This window comes from Mustela nigripes, chromosome 14 (assembly GCF_022355385.1).
Source record: "Mustela nigripes isolate SB6536 chromosome 14, MUSNIG.SB6536, whole genome shotgun sequence".
Lineage (NCBI taxonomy): Eukaryota > Metazoa > Chordata > Mammalia > Carnivora > Mustelidae > Mustela > Mustela nigripes.
The window spans coordinates 72,934,445-72,951,659 of NC_081570.1; the positions used below are offsets into that span (position 1 = coordinate 72,934,445).

The 17,215-nt window shown below is 33.3% G+C and overlaps 1 protein-coding gene across 2 annotated transcripts in view; it reads left to right on the plus strand.

The window, feature by feature from the left end:
• Positions 1 to 17,215, plus strand: part of LOC132001083 (endophilin-B1) — a 33,169-nt gene that overhangs the window by 14,713 nt on the left and 1,241 nt on the right. Inside the window, exons 4-9 of one of the 2 annotated variants that reach the window (XM_059375300.1) lie at positions 759 to 892; positions 2,352 to 2,444; positions 5,887 to 5,925; positions 7,554 to 7,577; positions 11,614 to 11,703; positions 12,098 to 12,198. In XM_059375300.1, coding sequence (XP_059231283.1) covers positions 759 to 892; positions 2,352 to 2,444; positions 5,887 to 5,925; positions 7,554 to 7,577; positions 11,614 to 11,703; positions 12,098 to 12,198 — 481 coding nt within the window. The remainder of the gene's footprint in view (positions 1 to 758; positions 893 to 2,351; positions 2,445 to 5,886; positions 5,926 to 7,553; positions 7,578 to 11,613; positions 11,704 to 12,097; positions 12,199 to 17,215) is intronic. The other variant, XM_059375301.1, reaches the window with a different exon arrangement.

Sequence of the window (17,215 nt, forward strand, 5' to 3'; positions counted from 1 at the left end):
TGCTTTGTTAGTTGCTGTGCTGACATTTTAAATGTATAACTCTAAAGCTTATTATCCCTCAAATCTAATTTTCTCAGAATATAAGACTATTTCAGATTTCTATAGCTTCTTTTCCTATTGTTCATGGCAAATAATTCTCTTTATTAAGACTTCTACAGGAAATTGGTCCTTATGTGGGTATGAAATGTAGGTAAATTAAATGATTTTCTACATATTGTACTGATTTATAAAATAGTTCATAAATTCTGGAACAAAATGAACATGAAGTTTTAATAGTTACCTTTATGTCAGAAGGTAATAACCTAAATACTGTAAAATGAATGGCATTAATCCATTGAATAACTGTTAAATGTACAATTGAAAATTTTACATCATGGCCTTCAGGTGTTTGCAATCTTTAGATAAGCTATCTAGCTGATCTCTGGCTAGCTGAAGTAGTCTCAGCCTGCTACTTCTCCGCCATCTTGACCACATCATGGCCTTCAAAAGATACTTCTTTGAGAAGTCTGAAAATGCTTAAAATCTCTATAGTTTTATTTCTAAATTTTAACTATTAATTTTAGGAAAATTTTACACATTAAACAGGTTTAATCTTAAATTTACTTTTAAAATAAAACTAATGACAGCTAGTTCTCTTGGATTTTTTTAAGTAAACAAGTGATAACTAACTTTAAAGCAGATCAGATTGCTGATTTTATTTTCTAAAATTACCAGAAGATGGTAAAAAAAACAAAACAAAACACTTTTTTCCTTTGCAGGTAATGCCCTTATTAAATGTGGAGAAACACAAAAACGAATTGGAACAGCAGACAGAGAGCTGATTCAAACATCAGCTTTAAATTTTCTCACTCCTTTAAGAAACTTTATAGAAGGAGATTACAAAACAATTGCTGTGAGTTGGAAAATGTTCCCTTTTTTTTGTAGTAAAATAATTTATATATATTACTACCATTTTAATGAATAATTTGCCCTCCTACTGACTGTGTAGATGTAGCAGATTAGAAATTTAAGTAATCTAGCTAGGTACATATTCAGTGGGACGCAAAGCTAACCAAAATGAACTATTGAAAATATATATGTCATCTTTGTGTCCCTGCAGTGTTATTGAGATTTTATCAGCAGTTGTTCATTACCAGCACTAAAATTTGTAGAGAAGTTCCTGGAATAATGATAAAAATATGGCACAAAATATCTCCATAGTATAGCCATGTTGGTTTTTCATTTAAACTGGGAGCCAAAAACCTAGTTACTATACTTCTGGCTGTTGAGCTTTCTGTTGTTTGCATCCCTAGAAGTCTGTTATCTTCTCTTCACACAGCTGTGTGTTATTGCTGAAGAAATAAATAATAGCCTTCCCAAGCCTAATACTACTTTTTAGTTTGTTTTTCCAGCAATGGAGAGTTAAGATCTAGGTGGATTTTTTTTTTCCTAAGATTTTTGCAAGATTGTTCTTTATTGTGAATACTACTTTAAACTTTAATTTGCAGATTCCTTATTATAAAATATTCTAGAAACTCAGTATGTTTACAATGAATTTATCTCTGTGTATAAAGTATTTTGCCGAGAACAGGAAAAACCACCAAGTTGAAATATGATTTAAAGGATCTTAGATTGTCAGTAGGATGAAATGTGATATATGAAATCTGAGAATTAATAAAGCAAGCAGTGAATTTTTATAAACTTGCCTATTGAAGTTACCATGAGGAATTCCAAGATACCTTACTACTGTTTATTCAGTATTCAGTCTATAAATTTGAAATTTCCTTTGGAGTAGCAGAGTTCCTTTCAGTGCTATGGCACATTAAGGGAGCCTGCCCAGTCCTTGATGTAGATTACTTGGGGTGTCAAGGAACTTTAACCTAGGCCCGTACCTCCTTTACCATAGGTACTTCCTAGATAATCTCTTTGAAACAGTTCATCAATCTGGGCATTACTGATATTTTGGGTAAAATAGTTCTTTGTTGTAGGAGCTGTACTGCACTATAGGATATTTAGAAGCATCCTAGCTTCTGCCTAGTAACATCTCCCACCCCCTAGTTGTGACAACCAAGAAGATAGAGCAAAACATTCCCTAAATGGCAAAACTGCAAAATATTAAAATTGGCATTCCTTTGTGCCATCACCTGCCATCTTTCCCAGATTTCCTGGGCATCTAGAGTGTCTCCATTATTTTAAAATTGAAAACCATAAGAAAAAAGAGTCCAGCGTCACTTCAGAGCCAATTTTGTAATCATTGATCTTTGTTTATCAGATTATTCATGTATTTAATGGAGAATGATACTTTAAATGTACATACTCGTACTGGATTTTAACATCACTAGCCTTTATTTTTTTCTTCCCTATATTTATAGAAAGAGAGGAAACTATTACAAAATAAAAGACTCGATTTGGATGCTGCAAAAACCAGACTAAAAAAGGCAAAAGCTGCAGAAACTAGAGCTTCAGTAAGTGGTGTTTTTTCATAGAAAAACGTCTTGGGTTGATAAATTTAAAATGTGTAAAATATTTTACTCCTATACCATGCAAACTACAGTCTGTTACTAAGACTATAATATGACTTTAGGGTATTGTTTTGTGTTTAAACAAACTTATCAGAACTTAATACATCCGAATCAGTGCAAAGCAGTCATATCCACAGGCAGTACTGTTTCAGTGATACACCTGTTGCTAAAAAATAAAAGTTATAAGAGCTCCTAAAGCTCTGTCATGTTCTTTATATATCCTCAGTGATGAAGGCAAATACTCTTTTGGAGATAGGTTTATTATATTTGAAATAGAAAAACAGTAATTAAGATGAGAATGAACCAAGTTTGAGATTGCTCATGTGTGACCTAAAAATTAAACTTTACTTCCTTTCCATATGTGAGTCAAACTGACTAAAGGCATTGTCACCAAGAATGGTTCCAAAACAATTCAAATAGTTGCAGCATGGACACATAGGTGACTATTTTGAAGAGGAGTAAACCCATTTGAATACATAACTTCTGGTATATTTTTCATAAAATCAACCTCAGAATAATCTTTTTAAATGGAGTTGGTTAAATATTAAATATAATAATATAATGATTTACATTAAGGTTTTATTTATAAACTTATTTGACCTGTTATTTATACAGTTTATATTTTCATTCCAAAGATTGAAGACATTGATCAAATAGTACAATATAAACAAGTCTGAATTTATTAGAGGAGGCTAACAAGTTAATTCTTAATTTATACTAAGGGATATATTTTGTCAAGAAGCTTGACATTCGCCCTGCCTTCTGTTCCCAACTCACTACCACTGTCATCAAGAACCTTTGCCTTAACGAACATACGCCACAGTGCTGGTGGAAGACAACTTTGGCTCCCTTGTTTGGGAAAAGAAGAGGTTCAGATTTGTTTCACAGTGAAATTTTAAACTGGTAAAATTGGCATTGGACAGTGATGTCTTGTGAAAGTACCCTAACACTTTATATGAGCAGAATAAATTGCTTATAGAAATATTTTCTTCTAAACAGCCTTTTGGAGATTCTGTACTAGTCACTGCTGGAGGAGAGCTTGCTTTGACAAGACATTAAATCCAAATTCTCTGGCTATTTCACCTCAGGATTTATCATGATGTCATCATCAAGAACACCCCAACTTCCCAAAACACACTTTCCACAGAATCAGAACTTTAAAAATGAACACTATGGGTGGCAAAGTACTCTAAATTAGAATTAGTTTTAGTTGCTAATAGTAGATTTATGTGTAAAATAGAAATTGATTTTTAAGATACTAATTTCATAATCAGGAAAAATGTTAAGATAAATAAGAATCATTTGGAAAAAAGTCAAAATCTCTTCATTCAAAATGCCTGTATGTGCCCAATAATGACTGTGGAATGAGAATACTGTCATCAGGTATCAGTACAAAATTTTCTTTAACAAGCATTATTACGGAATAATGTAATCTTTTTTACCTAGAAAAGTTCCAGAAAATTTATGGATTTAACACCTTATAAGGACCTTTGGTTATTCTAAATTATTTTACCATTACCATTTACCATTTACCATATAAAAATATGTAAGAATCAGTAGTAGACAAATTTTAAAAGATTCTTTTGATATATCCAGATTTTTTCTTGACAGTTTTTTTGTGCTAAGTATTGTTGAGGACAAATTTTTTCCATGAGAATTTACATTTAAAATAAAAATGAAAGATTATACAAGTGACTTTATTGAACAATTTCATTTATACATAGCTTTTCTAGAATTTATATATTGCATAAAACAAATTTAACTATAGTCAAATATTTAAAATATTCGTTTAGGCAGAAATTCACATTTCCTGATTATAATTGTGTTCTTTTCCCCTAAATAACCAACCCATTTTTCTTCAAACTTTATAGCAGTAGGTCTGAAATACTTTAGAAAGGAATAGTTCTCTTATTTTATTATTACATAAAGCCTTGAGACATGCCTATTATTTTGTGACCTTTGGTGGAGGGGTTTTCTGTATTTCTTTTCTGTTTATTTGAAGAATACAGAAAAATAGAAACCACTAGGAGTTGTGTTTGCTTTTTTTCTTCTTTGACACATTTCCTCCTTCCTAGTTGGCAGCTTGAAGAGCTTACTCTAATCTCAGAATTTCTTTGAATTCACTCCATAAATTGTCTTGGATTGTTTAGTGAATAGTTATTTCTCTGCAAGTAAAGTTTGGGACCTGTGTGTATTGGCACTTTTTTTTTCTTTAACTGGTTTACTAGTTTCTGGTGACTTCTTTAAAGTCTATATTTATCAAATGCTTATTTTGTACAAGGCACTTTGCTGAGAAATTCAGAGATAAATGCAAAATCTCTACTGCCCTCAGTTCACAATCTAGTATACTAGATTGAACTTTTTGATGATTTAACCCTGTCAGTAAAATATTTATGCCTGTATCCAGTATTACGATTTTATTAGCTTGTATTTTATTAGTTAGCATGTTGTAGAATGGTAAGGCAACATCAAAGGCATTTCTCAAAAATATACCAATTGAACAGAAAGAAAACCTACTTGAAAGTTTCACAATGAACAAAAACACAATTTTGAAAATAATATAAAATTTGTCAAAGAAGCAAAGACAAAATTTCTGCATTTAAATTATGAGGAACTGACATTCATTAACCCTTCTTTAGTCTTATATAAATTTTTTTAAAAAATATTTTAGACTTTTGTTAAAAGAGAGAAGAAAAAAATCATCTGGTTTCAAAGTTCTCTCTCATATTTAGAGGTTTAGACCTCAGTTTTGGGTATACAAATGTGGAAAGTACATCTTCACAATACACAGTCTTGTGAGTGTCCCTCTGCCCACTTGAGCATTTCCACAGATGTCTAAATATTTAATCTGTAAATTGAGCACCATCATATAACTTAACCTTAATGTACACATATAAGAATTTAAAACTTATTAAAAATACAAGGATTGACATACCTTTCTTATTTCTTCAGGTTATGCCAAGACCTGGCTGAGGTTGACTGAGAGAGAACATGGTTGAAGGCATCATACATTCATAAAATAGAAATGATTTTTGATTAGGGAAGTTGTGGATAGGCAGAAGGGCTTTCATAGGTGAAAATTTAATAAAAATTGTAGGTAACTGGCAGTTTTTAAAGTGATGCATTTTTCCTAAATGATTCTAATTTAAAATAAGCATCAATCAAGCATCATGTTTTTGTCTTTAAAAATCTGAGTCTTTTGGAAAAGTTGAATAGGCACCACAATGTGAAATCCCATAGAACAACATAGTTTTCTTTTTAAGTAGAAAACCATTTTATCAGCTTTCTTAATACTTGTTCGTGTATTCTTTATTGTGAAGAAGTGACTTGTTTCACTGTGTTCATTGGTATAATGTGTTCTTTGTCTCTTACCTATGCACTTAAGCAACTTAACTCAGCTCGCCTTGAAGGAGATAACAATATGGTAAATTTCTCTTACATGCTCAACTTCCTGCATGTAAAATGGCTGAAGGTTTGTTGGCCTACTGTGTTTTCTACATCTTGAGTAAAGTGCCTTCTCTTGCTATTATCTGCATGTAAAAGTCTAAAGTAGTCAAAGCCATGAATTCCTTAGTCCAACAAAAATTACAATATTAGCTGAAGTAATATTGGAACTTGAGGAAAAGAAATTTTGTGTTCTAATTGCCAACTATGTTAGCTATGCCAAATTCAGATTTTAGAAAATAAATTTATATATAAATAGATAGTGCCTTTTATTCTAGTGAAAGACATTAATTTAACTGGCACTTTGTATTTTCACTTTTGGCAAAGAAAACAAAATTTACTTAGAGAAAAGTGTAAAGTTTATAGTTTGACTTTGTTTTTTCATTATCTTTGATGTTTACCTTAATATTCACCCAAACTCTACATAGAATTAATTACTTCTGCAGTTTCATGCCAAGACATACTCACCCCCTATATTTCTGTAGTAGCAAGGCCAATTCCCTATTTGGTACTAATTTACTTAAGAAAGCTGCAGAACAGTGATAGTTTTGGGCAAGAATCAGAAATGAGAATTGTTCTGTAGTACCCAATATATATATTGAGCTTGATTTGAGGAAGTTTTTGAGATGTTAGCAATTTTTAATTTTTAACAAAATAGAAATATGTAAAATCTGAATATAGCCCAAAAGCTCATAAACATTAGCCAATAAAGATTTATACATGTAGTGTTTGGCATTATACTCCTAGATACATTACATTCATAGAAGTGGTATGGAATCTGCAGTACAGTTATAATAAATTCACAGTTAATTGATTTTATTCCATTAGCACTGAGCTAAAAGGGAGGAAATTCATGTAATAGGAAAGTTTATATACATAATACTTAAAATGCATTTTTGTTGTTCTAAACTACTCTAATTATTGAAGCGTTGGCTAATTTAAGGCTTTCCTTAGATAGCAAGAGAATGCATTCATTCATTTCCATTGTCCTAGCTGTAGGTGAATGAAAATGTGTGAGCTATTTCAGTCATTGGTAACTTCAAATATAAATCATAGGTTTCATTTTAGGTAAGAATATCCTAAACAAATTAACAAGACTTTGGTTCACTTATTAGGCATCTGTTTTGCTACTGATGTCATCTACTTATAATAAGATGTGTTTAATTCTGGTCATTTTAAATTCATTATATCTCAAGTTTATTGTGCCCCTCTGGTGGCTATATCAATGTCTGTTTATCCCTGCTTTATTTTAGTTTCCTAAAATTCTAGAATTTTAGACCTAAATGAGAAATTAAAAATTGTTTAGTCCAAACCTTTCATTTTACAGAGAGAACTACAACTAATATATTCCCAGTTTTAGAAAACTATTACTTAGTAACTTATAAAATTAGTATAAGATTCAAAAACTAATAGTATTGATACATATGAAGGCATACTTTCACAGTACATTAAGCTGTACTGATTTAGTTACTACTATGTTAATGTGATTCTGAAGGAGAGTATACCCTTGAATTAAAAAAATTACATTTTTCTATACTAAGTTGTAGAAAATGTTAAATTCAACTTTCTTTCATGCTCTATTTTTCTCTAATTTTTAATGCTGGCTAGATTTGGGCAGAGGAAGTGACAAAAGTAAGTAAATTATTAAACTACAGAATTATGAAACAGTTGTTATTCATTCAGTAAATATTTATTGGACAGCAGCCATGAGGCCAGTCATAGTCTTTGCTACTATATCTTATAAAATCTGGAAATTATCATAGAAGAGTCAGAACTGTTTGGCTAATAGTAGCTCCACAAAGCAATGGAACAATGTTACAGAGATGTGCTTTGCACATGCTCTGATACAGTGTTACATTAAGTAGTAATCTTGCCAGGAGACAGTTTAAATACTTGGTTTACTTACATGACAATTATGTAAAATACAGTTTATACCATGTTATTCAGTGATTGAATATGTGTATTGTATGTCACACAAATGAATTTCTTAGATAACTAAAGCTTGTTCTCTTCAGTACCAGAGCTAAGTCTACGGTCACTTTAGTTGAAAAGATTTGTAAAATAATATTTTACTGCTCCATTAAATACAAGATAGCATATATTTAATTTTACTTATAGTTAGGGTATGAATGTACATTATTGTACCATGTAACAATTAGATCTGTTGTTTGTTTTTGAAGTATGTTGTCTCCTCCCTCAGTGTTCAGACTGTCACTTAGAAGCTGTCCATGTGACTGCTACTAGTAGTCCCTCTTTCTGTGTTACCATTTCTAATCTTTCCTAGGATGAGATGTAAAGTAGTTAAGCAAGAATTTAAGGAATAAATTATGACATTAATGTAGATTTGTTTCAAATGCTATTTGAAGTCTTAAGAAGCATTTTTTTATTTACTCCTCATGTTTGTGCCTACCAAAATTTGACCTCCAGATGAGGACAGTACTTAAGATTGAGGGCTTAAGATTGAGGACAGTACTTAAGATTGATAATTGTGGACCCTGACTTTTTCTTTCCTTTTCCCCAACCCAGTGTTAACACTTTATTTTCTGATTTTGTAGGATTACCACCTATATGGTCTATTCTGTGCATAGGTTGTGGGGAGTTTGATTCTATGAATTGGAAATCCAGTGTGAAGTTGTTGACTCCCACTCTCATCCCCCTTTGTAGAATCCATTTATCAACTTAGTTATAGTTTTCCCTTGGCCTTTGATTTTTTTCCTGAACCTCTAGCTTGAAAAGAGGACAGAGTAGCGTGGAAAAGAATATAGGTTGAACAATAAAACCAGGGTCTCTTCCTCTCTGATTAGCATGTAGATACACCAAAACATTTCTGATTCTTCAGTCTCTCTAAGTTCAGGAAATTTGTGATATTATGGGAAGAAGCTCATGAAACAAATATTTACATTTTGAATGTAAAACTTAAGAATATATCAAAATAGATTTGGGAAGATTTTTTTCTTCTGTACTTCTCACTTCTGCCATTTTTATAATTTTAAAACTTCATATTCCTTGAATATTTTAAGATTTAGGCCTATAGAAAAAAAAATAGGTGACAGAACAAGATTGTCACAGCAAATGCCTCAAAAGCATGACCAAAATTTCTAACTTACAGTGACTCAGACCTGATATCACAGATAAAACAAATTCTTGCCCTTTTCCCACGTTACAGCTTCAAAGAATTCTTGCTTCCCTAACCCAACTTCTGTCATATACTCTGGCAGGAGAAGGTATCTTTCCTAGAACTCTATGTCTTAACTATAAAATTAAGTCAGGAAATGAGATCTTCTGGAGGACAGAATAAAAATAAAATAAAAATAAAAATTGATTCTTTCTTTAAACCCTTTTTATCTGTCTTTCTAATATGGATCATTCTCTTCCTAAGTAAATTGACTATGCCAAACCTATTTCAGTTACCTCTGCCTCTCAGATTAGTTATGATCATTATGTGTGTCAAAAGTAGAGATGGTTTGAGAGATTAGACTACAGCCACCCCAGGCATACACTGAAACTTGTTCAGGAAGTGAGATTCATTTCCTTCCTGTCATTTGCCTTTTCTAATACAAAATATGTTGTGCAAAGGTTGACTTCCTAGGCTTTGTAATACAGTGCCTTTCTTCATAATTAAATTATTTATATTTTGCTCAAACACAGAAGACTGATGCCTTATACTTTCTGAGATCATTTTATAACTTTTTCCACCTCGTGCTCAAACTTCCCAGTCACTTACTATGTTATCTAGTTCACTTCCTTATACCTTAAACAGAAATAAAGCCATTTCGAAGGCTTTTCTGCCATTTCTCCTAATGGTCATTAAATCAAATTGTACTTTCATAGAGACCCAAATGGAACTAGTCTTGTTTACTTTTAAAGTTCATTTATTTTTGGTTTACTATGGTTACTTCTACTAATCAAAACTTTTTCCTACTCAACCAAGCAGAAGAGTAAATAAAGCATATCTAACCCTGAAGTGATTGGTTTTCCTTAACACTTTACTTAGGAAGATCATTGATTCTTTGCTTCTCCTGGGACTTGATTTTCTACTTCATCCTATCTTCTAGATGACGCATACTTCAGCCTTGCATTCTGGTTTCAGTCAAGTAAAATTTAATCTTGAATTGTTGAGTAATTCAAATTTATATTCATAAATCCAATCTAGTGGTCACTTCTAATCACCTCTCCCAGATCTGTTGCCAGTGGGATGAGAATGACTACAGCAACTGTAGTCATTTTGTTTTGCTGCTACTTCCTTTTTGACTGGTTCACTAGATTAACTGTTGGCACCAAAAGGTGAAGGAGAGGGAGATGCGGTGTGCAAGGAAAATGCTTAGACCTGATTTTTATACTTACTACGTCTTAGAAATATTTTAATTACTTGGATGTGGGGGGACCTATTTATTCTGGAGAGGCAGAATAGCATTATTAATGACATTATCATCAGTGATGATTCCCTGTGTGGGATAAGCTATTTTGCGCAAGTGTGAGATTTTATTTTTCTCTTCCTCACTTACCACCAACCAAGCTAAAGGTTTAAGATTTTTTTTGCCAGTATCTATTATTTTTAGGTCCCGTTGATTTTTTTAGTGAACTATTTTTCCCCAGCACTGAACCTATATCAGAGGGCCAAAGCTAGTGGTAGTGGTGTGCTATTATATATACCTTTTTCCAAACCTGAGGTCAATGACTTCACCTTGGTAGCTTGAAACGAGCTGTGGTTGGAGTATTCGTACCATGAAAATCAGCACAGTAGAACTTACTCATCCCACTCCCAGCACACCACTGATTAAAGGTGTGCCCCATAACTTTCAGAAAAACCCTAGCATATCTTGTATATAATAATGATACTTAAGGCACATTTTATATAAAGTTTGAAAAGAAAACTGAAAAAGTCATTTATTCAAGAAAGAGTACTTTGAAAGAAGCTTAGAACTGTGTGCCTAGAAACAATATGTTTGGTAACTAAACAGAAGAGGTTAAAATCCTATGTCTTCACTTTGAAGTTTTTTCATTTGAGATTAAAGACTTTTTAAAAAAAAATAAAATTAAATTTTAAAAAAGTAATATATGTTGAATTTGTCTTACAAAGAAGCCAATAAATAAATAAATAAATAAATAAATAAAGACTATCTTTAACTTCAAAGTAAAGTAGCTCTAGTGATAATTGAGAATTTTTTTTAACAATTTTTTTTAAGGATTTTATTTATTTGAGACAGATACAGAGAAAGCATGAGCAGGGGGAAAGGCGGAGGAAGTAGCAGACTCCCTGCTGAGCCAGGAGCCAGACGTGGACTATCATGACCTGAGTTAAAGGCAGACACTTACTATCTGTGCCACCCAGGAGAATTTTTTAAATATTATTTTATACATATAAACCAATATTCTTAAAATGTCATGACAGCATATTGACTGTCTCATGGTAGTGTTTCTAGGCTTTTTTGTATATACCATTAAGCTTTGACATTAATCGATTCTTTTGAGTGAAGTACTGGTAGGGAATTGGATAATGTAGAAAAGCTAAGGTATCGAAAACAGGGACATTTAAACACAGCAGAGTCGGGGAATTGCCAGCTTCTCATTTAGGGTTTACTTGGGGGATTTTTAAACTGTCTAAACAAGTGTACATAAAATGGACTAAGTCCTCAAATAAAATTCTAAAACTGTGTTCCAATTTAAGTCTGAACAGGAATTGAGAATAACTCAAAGTGAATTTGATCGTCAAGCAGAGATTACAAGACTTCTGCTAGAGGGAATCAGCAGTACGCATGTGAGTGTTTATTCACTGGGAATTCATTTGAAACAGAAGACTTTGATGGTCCTAAGGCAATGTGAGGGGGGAAACTGAAGTTCAAAACTTTTTCAGTTATTTATCAAGGAAATTTAAATTGCAGTGCTTTCCAACATATTTAAAGAAATATTTTAAATTTTTGTTTACACCTCAATACCTAGTTCTCCCACCATCATCAAATCCATTTGTTGAGTTTTGTTAGCGCCATAATTTGTTCTTACACTATTAACTGAGGTCAGCCTTGATAAGCATGGTAGTAAAATGCTAGATACTGGTGATTTTCCCTGAGTATATGTGCTCTCCTTACCCCTTGGAATTTAACACGTTTAAGTAGATTATAGATCTAAGAGGTAACTGTAACTTTCCTTTACAGGCCCATCATCTCCGCTGTCTGAATGACTTTGTGGAAGCCCAGATGACTTACTATGCACAATGTTACCAGTACATGTTAGACCTCCAGAAACAACTGGGAAGGTTGTAATTTCCTTTTCACACATGAAACTCCTGATAAGAGAAGAAATTCAGATTTTTGTATATGAACTAATAATGGAGGTGAAGAATAGAAGAATTAAAGGCTTTTATTAGCTTACTTAAAATCAGTTTTGTTTTGTTTTAAGGAAAGTAATTGTCAGACTCGTGAGGTAACAAAACCATGGTGTGCTCTTCTGGCACCCAAAAACTTAACAGGGATGAGAACATGGTTTAGGTGAATACTTTTTTAGTGCTATGTAGAGAAAACTTAAGTGTTTGAAGTATACTTCTCTCTTAAAATACCTTCCAGTTAGTTGAGGGAGATTACATTTGCCCTTAGAGATAAACTAATTTATTCTTACTCATTATTTACCTGTCCACTATTTAAAAAAAAAAAAAAAAAGTTTTAGAATAGTCTATAAGACCTCAAGCCCATGATGTAATTACTAAAAATTATATTTTAATATACTTTAAAGCAAAATGATAGCACAAAACATGCATGGCTTGGTCAGTCATTCACCAGATGTTTATTGAATACCTGTCATATACCAGGCACTCTTCTCTAGGATTACATCAGCAAACAACAGGCAAAATTGCTTTCCATTATGGAGCTCACATTGTAAGGAGACACTAGAAATAAAACAATGTATAGGACAAACATGGTCTCTGCTAGGTCTAGATAGAAATACCTCAGTATTTAAAGTCTAGCTAGAAGTAAAGGGCCATTGGCAGATAGGCAGTAAGTGGAAAGTAGAAGTGCAGGTTTCTGTGAAGGACCTCTAGCTGTGACTCAGGTGGGTCTGACAAAATTTCACAGATGAAATTATTCTAGTGGAAATAATGTAGATAAAAGTAGCCAGGACACATTTTCCAGACAAAGGAAGAACAACATATGTGGAATGGCCAGAGAAAAAAGAGATAGTGGCAAGTTGAGGGAACTGACAGTAGTTTGTTCTGGTTGGAGCATACATAGTGTTTGAGTTAAGAATGGAATGGTTGATAAGGCTACAAGAGTGAAGCAGGGTCATATCACCAATGCCTTGTAAAGTAAGTAGTGATAAGGAGTTTGAGACTTATATAGTGAGGAGCCATTAAGGCAAGGGAGTGATATAATATTTAAGGAGAAATATAAAGAGAAATTATTTTCAAGGAATAAGTTCTTTTAAAAATCACTTTGGTGTTCCTTTCTGCATATTAATCCTTTAAAACTAGACCTAGAACAAAATTAGGCACATCCACAAAACCAATTTTAGACCTAAAGATTAATTGTAGCCAGATACCACTGGTTATTCCAATAAGGTTTACAGAAGATTCATACTTCTGTATATTTGAAGTTTGTTAATGGTATTTAGTATCTGAAAGCAGAATACTACTTTATCTCCACTTCATTACAACTATTTTAAGCTCAGGAAGGCTTAGTACTTTCTTTTCACTTTCCTGTTACTCTGGGAGTGCAGCAAAGGGATTGCTGTTGTTACCATTCATACCTGTACTCCATTTAAAGCCACACAAATGCTTGGAACTCTGCCATTCAAACAAAATGCTAGTATTGCACTTCTGGATAAGCTCAAACATTACAGACTGAAATGGGTACTATTGTTCTAGGGAAGAAGTCTGGCTTATCTCGCTACCTGCAAAGAATTAGATTACTGGTAAGGACCAATGATAGAGTGTGGGGGGACTTTTTAAGTCTTTAATGTTGCAAGTTAGGCTTTTTAAGAGAGTATATAGAAATACTCAAATGCAGTATTGGCCAAATCATCCAGTTACACTCTAATTCAGAAGCTATTTCTGCAGAGTAGAGCCAGGTTGTCATGTTAATTGTTATAGTAGTGTTGGTAGTAGTAGTAGTCGTAACTGGCAGTCACTTCGGAAGGGCTCCAGTTGTCCTCAGGCACTCCTCTGGACACCTCATATGTAATGTGATAGTCCTCACACCAGTAAGGGTAGGTATTGGTATCTGCATTTTACAGATGAGGAAACAAGTCACAAAATTTGTAAATGTATTTTATTTTTAAATAATCAGAAGGTTTTAATATATCAAGCTACAGTGGCAAAAAGTCTGTAGTTTTTAAAATATTTCAGTAAAAGTTCTTAGAAAGTAAAAATGGTCTTTCAGGGTTTTGTTGTTTGGTTGGGCTTTTTTGTTTTTGTTTTTACCATTAATTTCTCAAAATTGACATAGGTAAACCTCAGTGGTAAATGAAGGCTAATTATACTAGTAAATTTGAAAGTAAAATTCCATGGTTAGAGACTTTCAAAACCCCACATATGTGGGGAATGAGAGCTTATTTTTATTTTTAATCTTCAGAAATATATATATTTAGTCACAGCTGAGTTCCTCAGTTCACTGAGGAAGAGATGCTAGGAAAGGTGTTCCTAACTTTAGAGTAAAATCTGAATTAGAAATTAGGATTTCTTATCATTAGAACCCTGTTAATTTGTCAGAGAAATATTTGCTTTAATTTTTTAAAAATGCACTATTCCAGTCAGGAAGGATACAATGTAAACAAAACAGACTAAATCTCTCTCTTCACTGAACCTACATTCTGTTTGGGGGCAGAGGGAAATAGAAAATCAATAGGTATGTGATTTGCATAGTGTATTAGAAGGTGATAAATACTGTGGAGAAAAATAAGCAGGGAAATACTTCTTGATTAGGAGTAGAGGCTTACACTAGTTAGGGAAGACAGACTTGAAAGAGGAAGCAAAGCAGGCAGGCAGGCATCTGAGAGAAAGTGCTCCAGGAGAGTGTATAGTAAGTAGAAAAGCCCTGCAGCAGGAAAATAGCTGTGATGTTCAGGCAGCAGTAAGGAGGGCTTGGCTGGAGATGAATTGAGGAAACAGGAAGCTGGGAGAGAGAGGGCTTTGGCCTTTACTCAGACATGAGGAGCCCTTGGAGAGTTTTACTCTGACCTTTGATAGGATCGTTCTTGCTCCTCTGTTAAAGGTAAATGTTAGGGGGCATGTGTGGAAGCTAACAGACCTGTTAGAATTTACCATCCAGTCAGGAGATGATGGTGGCTTGGATCAGGGTGATTGTGGTAGATGTGGTAGAAGCAGTCAAACCCTGGGTGTATTTTAAAGGTAGAACCAGCAGGATTTGCTGAAAGACTTCATTTATATGGGGCTTAGAGGAGTCCAGATTACTGTAGGTGCTTGGCCTAAACAACGAAAAGAATGGAGCTGTAGTTCGTTAAAATAGGGAATGCCACAAGAGGAGCAAGTTGGGGTAGTGTATTACCCCAGGTTTATACCAGAAGCCCAGTTTTAGACATCTGAAATTTGAAATGCCTATCAGACATCTAAGTGGAGATATGGAGATACGCAGCTGTAGGACATACAGCTTTTGAGTTTGGGGGATAAATTAGAGGTAGAAAGTAGAGAGTGGTCAGCTTATCAAGGGTATTTAAATCTGAGACCAAATGAAAGCCTAGCTCTAAGTATAGGTAGAGAAAAGAAGAGGGCTCAGGGTTGAGCCCTGAAGCACTCCCAACACAGCTTAAGGAAGCAGTGGAATGGAGTGACAGGTAAGATGTAAACCAAGAGTGTGACCTGGAAGAAGATAGAGGAAAGTGGAGGGAAGGGATCCACTCTGATCACTAGATAGGCCAGGTGAAGTGAGTATTAATAGACTGCTGGATTTAGAACAACAAAGTCATTGCTGTCCTCAACAAGAGTAGTTCTAGTGGAACAGTGGAGGCAAAAGCTTGTCTATAATGTAAAAGAACAGGAGAGGGACTGTGATGTTGAATTTAGATAAGTCTTTCAGAGGCGTTCTAGTGTAAAGAGGAACAGAAAAATGAAGCAGTAGCTCTAGGAGAAAGTGTGTCTAGCAGATTCTTATTTTTTAAGATAGAAATTAGCATATTTGTAAGCTGATGAGAATGATACAGTACATGGAGAAATAAGATAGCATGGGAAAGAAAAGGAAGATTGCTAGTGTGATGTCCTTGAGAGGAAAAAGAAAGTGAGATTTTTGTGCAGAGGTGAAGAAATTAACCATAGAAGTGTAGACAGCTCATCTGTAGTAAGAGGACAGATGATCACAAAAGCCTAGATGTTTCGTGATTGTTCTTTTTCTACTCAGTTCAAAAGGAAACAACTCATTGACTGATTATAAAGGTTAGGAGATTATTGCTAGAATTTAACTGCTTTCTTTATGCTGTTGGCTGACTGTGATTTCCAGATGGCACAATGGTCATAAAGAGAAGGAAATTGGATTTTATGGAGAGATAAATTTCACCCACCTTACCAGATGAGGTCTTTTTATACTTATTAAGATTTAAGTATGAATTTTCAACCTTAGAAATGGTTGGGTGAGAATGAATATAGGCCAGCCATTGTATGCTGTTTTCCATTTAGTATTGGAGAAACATTGAATGAAATTTTAATTATCTTTAAATTTTAAGATATATTTATAGCACATGAATCACAGAGATTTTACTCATTTCTAATAAAACTTTTATTTTTACCCCCTAAAAAATAAAAGACAGAATGAATTTGTGAAATTTGCCCTATTCTCAATTTGAGTCTTCAATATGATAATTACTAGTCGTAGCATAATATTTGAATGCCCATGTCGTCACCTGTCTGTATGCCCATTAAGGAATGATATTTTTTCTTCTTAGTATCTTCAGCTTGTGGTAGTGGTTCTGGACATGTGAATGCTCCTTAATATTTGTCATTTAAATAAGTAGAAGAATGTGATTGGATCAGTTTTATAAAAAAGTATGGCTCTTGAAATATTTCTCAAAGAATTAACTTGAGAAAAATTTCACTCTTTTGATAGTATCTAATATAGAAGTAGTTTTTCTTGTGTTTAACAACTCTTAAAGTCAGGAAAAGATTAATAAAACATACTAGTGAAAGTTTTTTGGAAGTGTTTTAAGGATAAACAATTTTTTCAGGAAAAAAATGGCATTTTTTTAACTTTATAATTGTGAAGAGAGCTTTGAAAAAAAAAAACAAACTTTGAAGGACTTATATTTGGAAAACACCTGAATTTTCTATTGTATAA